The following is a 6,567-nucleotide window of genomic DNA, read 5'->3' on the forward strand; positions in this document are numbered from 1 at the left end:
GGAGCATCACTTTTAGTAACATATGTATAGGGCTCCCAGACCCGAATGGCATTCAGGATCCAAACTTCTAAATTGCATTCGGGAGCTCCCGAATGCCATTCGGGTCTAGGAGATTCAGCTTTAGTATTGATATATGTATGTGGTTTTCTGTGATATTTGCAAGGAACATTTGTAAACTCATCCGAAACTAACGGAAATTCGTATTTCGTTCAGATTGGAAACCTGAACCGAATTAAATTTCGGATCCAAATCCAGAAATAACAAAATATCCGAACCAAACTGAGTTTTTGCGCAGCTCACATGTCTAATGTGAATTGCAACTATGTAAAGTGCTGCACGAATTATTTATTTACCTCAGAAAGGAGGTGCTTTAGAGGGGACATTGTTGCATTCTAGAAATTAATTGATTGTGAGTGTAAAGCCAGAAACGCCTTGTTTACTCTTAGGCCTCTGAAAAGGACATGTGGGCACAATTTCGGGTTGGAGGAAATGAGGTTTAATCTGAAATTTCGGTGAAGCTGCTTTATGGGCCGGGCAGCAGAAATGTGGAAGTCCAAGAACTCATCAAGGTGTGAAATCAGCTGGTAGGATTAACAAATTTAAAAAAACCTTCTAGATGTGTTTCTCGCTAAGCACGCTATATACCGCAATATGTATACTCAAACAAATTGACACACAGACACCAATACAGAAGCACACGTAGGTTTGACTGTGTATTTTTCCAACCTCATATACTCTGTAAGTATGTATCTATATGTTCCTTTCTGAGGAAAGTACCATTTTGGACAGTTGTCAAAGGAACAAGTGTTCCCATTGGAGGATTTCCACTCTATTTCAGTTCTGGTGGCAACAGAACATTTTAGATTTTCCCTCACCTTCCTTCCTAGCAATAGCAGGCAAAAGGACAAATATAGAGAATAAATTTTAGGCTTGAAAGAGATGCCCCATGTTCACCAAAGCACCCTGTAAGGATTGATGGGCTTTTCTGTCCCTATCTGTCAACCTTTAAATACACTCAGACAGGCAACAGCTTGCAGAAACAAGACAAGGTGCAGGTTGTGTGGCACATTGAGGTCAAACAAGCAAGAGGTCAGGACTGGGGACAAAGAGTTATGATCAAAAAACAGGTGGAAGTTGTAAACAGGTATTAAAAACTGAAACAGAGGTCATGGGAACAGGAGCTTGGGGACAGAATCTCTTTGAGGGCTTTCAAGGAGTTTCTTTATTGCAATGAGCAGTGATCTCTCTGCAGTGGGCCAACACCCCCCTGCTGAGTCAAACCTATAGCTCTGCAATCAGCAAAGCTGACATTCACTGTTTGTTAGAGAGCTTTACAAAGGGTCCATGTCAAATCTCTGCAGAGAGATCACTGTTTACACACAGTGAGCAAGGGTTCCTCTGTGCACCAATCTGGCAGGGAATAGGCCTTTTCTTTCAGGCAAAAACTATTTTACAAAGAAAGCAAACCAGACCTTAAAGTCTCCTCCTAATGCATGCCGATACATGCCCTAAAAATACTCCTCCAGATGCATTTTGTCTTAGTAGACTTTTCAATGGATGTGGTCTGGTGGTGTTATAACTTTGTAAGGATTAGACAGCCAATAGCCAGGGCGCTTTCCATTTTTTATTTGGCAAAGAAAAGTGAGGGGAGAGGCCAGACACCAGGCATTTGTCCTGGGGGTCAGTAACAGAGAGCTCTAGATAGTACTAGAGGAGCATAGCACACATTTCTTTTCTATGCTTCTCAGCGCCATTTAGTATTCATAATTTTATATTATTATATGGAAAAAAATGAAAATGCATCCCCTTGTATAGAAACAACTAAAGAACATTTGTTTGGCATATATCTGCACAGAATGAACTTTCACAGATATTTGCCGGGTGAATGGCCCTGCAAATACTATATACATAGAACACATAGTGAAAAAGGAATTGTTTTATTTGTGCACTTCAATTTCTGTAGAGAAGCAGTAACAGCAAACTCTGTCTGTCCTAATAGAAAGACTCATTAAGGGACCATTCACACCAAAATCAGACGCATTTTTAAACTCTGTTGATTTTTGTTGCATTCCATTGCATTGTGTTGCATTTTTTTAAATGTTTTTTTTTATTTATTATCAATCTTTATTTTAATTAACATGTCCTGAACAAACTTTTACATATTTTATATAATTCAGTTCTGTTTTTTAGCATTGACATCTGTTTTGGACACATTGGGGTTGATTTACTAACCTTATAAACACACCATGAACGTGTATACACCTCTGCAGTGTGTTCCCTCCCAGCATGATCTATGGGTGGAATCTAAACACCTTTGTAATGTGTACACACCCAGCAGGTGTGTTGTGCAAAGCCCTGAATGAATTCCAAGGTGATGTTGGGTAAATTAGCTCTATGTTGTGTTGCTTGCGTTGATGAATGCAAGGAATGTAAATGCATGAGCTAACCATTTTTGTCTAAACTGTGAAGCAGCATTATATATGCATCATGTGCATGATTTTTCCATATATGGCATTAGTGGAAATATGCTTTTAGAGACTTTTTGGTTGATAAATACGTTTTGCTGTGTGTGTGTGTTTAGGTTAGTAAATCACCCCCTTTGAGTTACGTTACGCTAAAAAAAGAAGAGCATCGCAACGATGTGAACTGGTCCCATTCACGCCCATACATACTCATGGATTACCTCAGAGACAGTATACTTTGATGGTGCGATGTTAGCTGTAGAATTCTTCTTTTTTTTTCTCGTTAATTTGTTCTGCTTACAGAAATCAAAAGCACCCATATCTGATTCACTTTTATTTAAAAAAAATACTTTTTCAAGGTAGTTTTAGGATAGGCATGTTTTTTAATTAAGCATTTCTAAGCCTATCTTGACCTGCAAATATAGCATTCACAATATATCTGTAAAAATCATAACAAAGTGAAAGCTGGTACGGCTTGTTAAAATGTGTTCCATGTCACAGTTTGATGGAATAGGTTGTGAACATATTTTACAGTGCTGCACTGCATCATCTTAAAAGGTTATAGAAATTTGTGAAAGCACAAAAACAACCCCCCCCCCAATTAAAACTCCCATACATATCTGTATCACCAAGTATTTAAGTTGTATCCATCAGGTATGGTTCAGTAGAAATTGGCCAGTGACAGGACAGCAAATAGAACAGGCACCAATTAGGGAGATGCAAAGTATATGTTTGTCCAGCAAGAAACATTAGAGGGTACCATCTGAGACACAGTTACCAAACCTAGTTTACAGCTGCAAGAGAGTATGTGAGCAGCTTGCATAGGTATCACAAGGCAGGAGCTGTCCTACAATAAACAATGATAGTTATGCAGCTAAGACAAAATATCCCAGTGGCAGGCCAAAACACTTGAATAGGCTTTGAATGCAGACATACAAGCCAGGATATTTCCTGCTAATCAAATGATAGCTTTGCAGCTGAGACGCAGCTACAAAAAAAAAACCTTCCCAGTGAAAGGACAAAACACATTTTTACACTTCATTTTGAATTAGGTCACAATTAAATATAAGGCAGGGGTTTTCCTGCAAGCAGAAGAAGATTGAAGAGAGGTAATTTGAGAGAGAGTGCCAGAGGTAGCCCCCACACTGTATTTATAAGGTAAATGCCCAGGGGCACATCCACAAAAATATCCATACAAATCAAAAGTAGATATGTAAGCACTCACGGGACTTGCAGGGAAGATAAGTCAAAACATCAGCATTTTATTGTCAATGTTTCAATGGAACTCAGTCCATCGTTCTCAAGATGTCTTGAGAAAGATGGACTAAGCTCCATGGAAACACTGGCAATAAAATGCTGATGCTTTTTGACTGTGATACTCGTGAGTGCCTCTATATCTACTTTCGATGTATATATATATATTAGACTTGTGCGCCGTCAAAAAATGTGTTCCGTTTCGTTTTGTTCCGTTTCGTAATATCCATTTCGTAATTCGTATCCGAAACTCAATTCGTATTCGTACAAAATACGTATTTTCTTTATTTTCGGCACATTTTCGTTACTTTACGAACATTCGTTATGATGAAGTTAAAAAGCAAAAATACCTTTGTTAATATTGGAGTCGATGTGGTACTAGTTGTTTTTTTACCCGAAATACGAATTCCGTTAACGGATTCCGTATCCGAATTCCGTATTTCGGACTTTAAAAAAAACTACCATCAACTCCAATATAAATGTACTTTGCTTTTTACCTTCAATATAACGAATGTTCGTAATGGAACAAAAATACGTCAAAGGAATTTTGTATTTCCTGCCTGTGTATTGTAATGCAACTCTCAGCAGCAGCGGATCTCTATTTCGGATTTAAAAAAAAAATCTTGTCATGTTGTTCAACCTCATTTACAGGGGTAATATTAGTTCCTGTTTCAAAGAAATTCGGATCCGAAATTCGTTAACGGAATTTCGTATTTCGGATATAATTCGGAAACTGCAATTCGGATTTCGGATGCTTCCGAATTTCCGAATTTCAGGAAAATTCGTACGAATTTCGATTCGAAACGAATCGCACATGTCTAATATATATATAAACAAATACAAAACGGAGTATTGTAGTATGCGATGATACCTTTCTTATTGGACTAACAAAATATCTACTGGACTAATACGGCTTACCCATTTACATTATATATAAATATCTATAGATATATGGATATACTATTTTATTTAGCTCCATGTAAATGCATTTTTCCAAATCGGTTTTGTATTTTATTGTGGTGGGAAGTACAATAACAAATCTCAGAGTTGAATAATTTCACAAAGGCTGTCTTCATTTCATTATTCCTCAGACTGTAGATAATTGGATTCATCAGCGGTGTCCCCAAAGTGTATAACAGGGATAGTGATTTACTAACATTCACTAACCGTCCTATGTGTGGAACACCATAGTTAGAAATAAGAGTTGCATAAAATATGCAGACTACAGTCAAGTGAGAACTACAGGTGGAGAAGGCTTTCTGTTTTCCAGTAGTGGAGGGGATTTTAAGAATGTTGAATATTACATAGATATATGATATCACAATAAATATAAATGGTAGGAAAAGTATGGGGACACCAAGAAAAACCATGGCAGCTTGAACCATGAAGACATCTGAACAAGATAGTTTTAACATTGGTGAAACATCGCAGAAGAAATGGTCAATTATGTTTGGCCCACAATAGTCCAGACTTGTAAGTGTGATTGTGCTCATCAGCATTGCAAAAATACTCAATAGCCAGGAAACTCCAGCCAGTCGCATGCACAATGAATGATTCATTACAGAAAAATAATGTAGGGGCTTACAGATGGCCAAATAGCGATCGTAAGACATGACTGTCAGAAGAAGACACTCTGAACATTCTGAGAAAACAAAAACATTAAACTGGATAATGCAGTTTTCCAAAGGCATTCTCCCCACCTCATGGAGTATAATATGAAGTAAGTTTGGCACAATGCTTGTGGTTAGCATTATATCAGATATGGAGAGCTGAGTCAGAAAAAAGTACATGGGAGACTGGAGGTTCTTGCTGTAAGACACAACAATAATGATTAAAAGGTTCCCACATATTGTAACAAAGTAAATTAAAAGGAGCAGAAAGAAGACCAAAGTTCTAATGCCATGAAGTCCTTCGAATCCCAAGAGGATGATTTCTGTTATAAATGTTTGGTTGTCTCTGGTTTTCTGCCTTAAATAGAAAAAAAGGTCTTGTTATTGATATCACAGTGTTCCTATAGTGACAATAAAGGCAGCAGTTAAATCTTAAAAATACATTTAAGTACCTCAACTATTACCAAATATGTATCTTATTTGTGTATCACTCGGCCGTAGATCCTCAAATCATCTCTGAATTGGTGCTGACACTGTCCTTCCTTTTGGAGGGGGGCTACTTGTGTTCCCCATGGTCCCTGTGTGTGTTGTAAAGTAGTCACCACTCCAAGCTCGCTCCCGGGATGGACTACAATCGCAATACTTATTGGTAAACTAGATGTAAAACTGTAACAAATGTGTATTAACATACAGTATATTAATGAGGTTATTTATATCAAGTTGTGTATATCTAGCTTAACACCAAGCCACTCAAAAGTCATTTAAATGGACTTTAACCCCAAAAAGACCTAATAGCAAATAGCTAGTAGTAATTAATTCAACAGATTTGTTCTGTAATGTTGGAGAGGTTTTACAGCTTGAATAAACACATTCGTCACTTCTAACTGAAGAATTAGAGCTGAAGAAGTGGCTTAGATACTCTATGAAACATATTCAACATACAGAACTAATCCAGTTGAATTTGACTAACTGCTACTAGTTATACCATGACCAGTATAAATAAGAACCTTCAAATACATGTTAAAGAGTATTTTCTCTTTTGTTGAGAAAAAAAAATCAATCTTCTCTGGATTGTGTATTGTGTATGTAGTCCAGTGCAGTGAGGAGTGCTCAGAATTGTATGTCGGTAAAAACAAAACAGCAGCTACACCAGCGTATGGCACAGCATAGAAGAGCCAAACCCTCTGGTATGCATATAGTTCACCATTGAGTTTAACTAACTGTGTGTACAGAGAAGCTGG

At 37.5% G+C, this 6,567-nt stretch overlaps 1 protein-coding gene across 1 annotated transcript; it reads right to left on the reverse strand.

The window, feature by feature from the left end:
• Window positions 1-998: 998 nt before the first annotated feature.
• Window positions 999-5,684, reverse strand: LOC108789750 (olfactory receptor 1J2-like; the record flags this gene model as incomplete). Its single annotated transcript, XM_018559832.1, has 2 exons — window positions 999-1,096; window positions 4,747-5,684. Coding segments are annotated over 2 exons (1,036 nt in total), but the record flags the coding sequence as incomplete, so codon positions are not given.
• Window positions 5,685-6,567: the final 883 nt, after the last annotated feature.

This window comes from Nanorana parkeri, unplaced genomic scaffold, assembly GCF_000935625.1.
Source record: "Nanorana parkeri isolate BGI_ZX_2015 unplaced genomic scaffold, ASM93562v1 scaffold416, whole genome shotgun sequence".
In the NCBI taxonomy this organism is placed as follows: Eukaryota; Metazoa; Chordata; class Amphibia; order Anura; family Dicroglossidae; genus Nanorana; species Nanorana parkeri.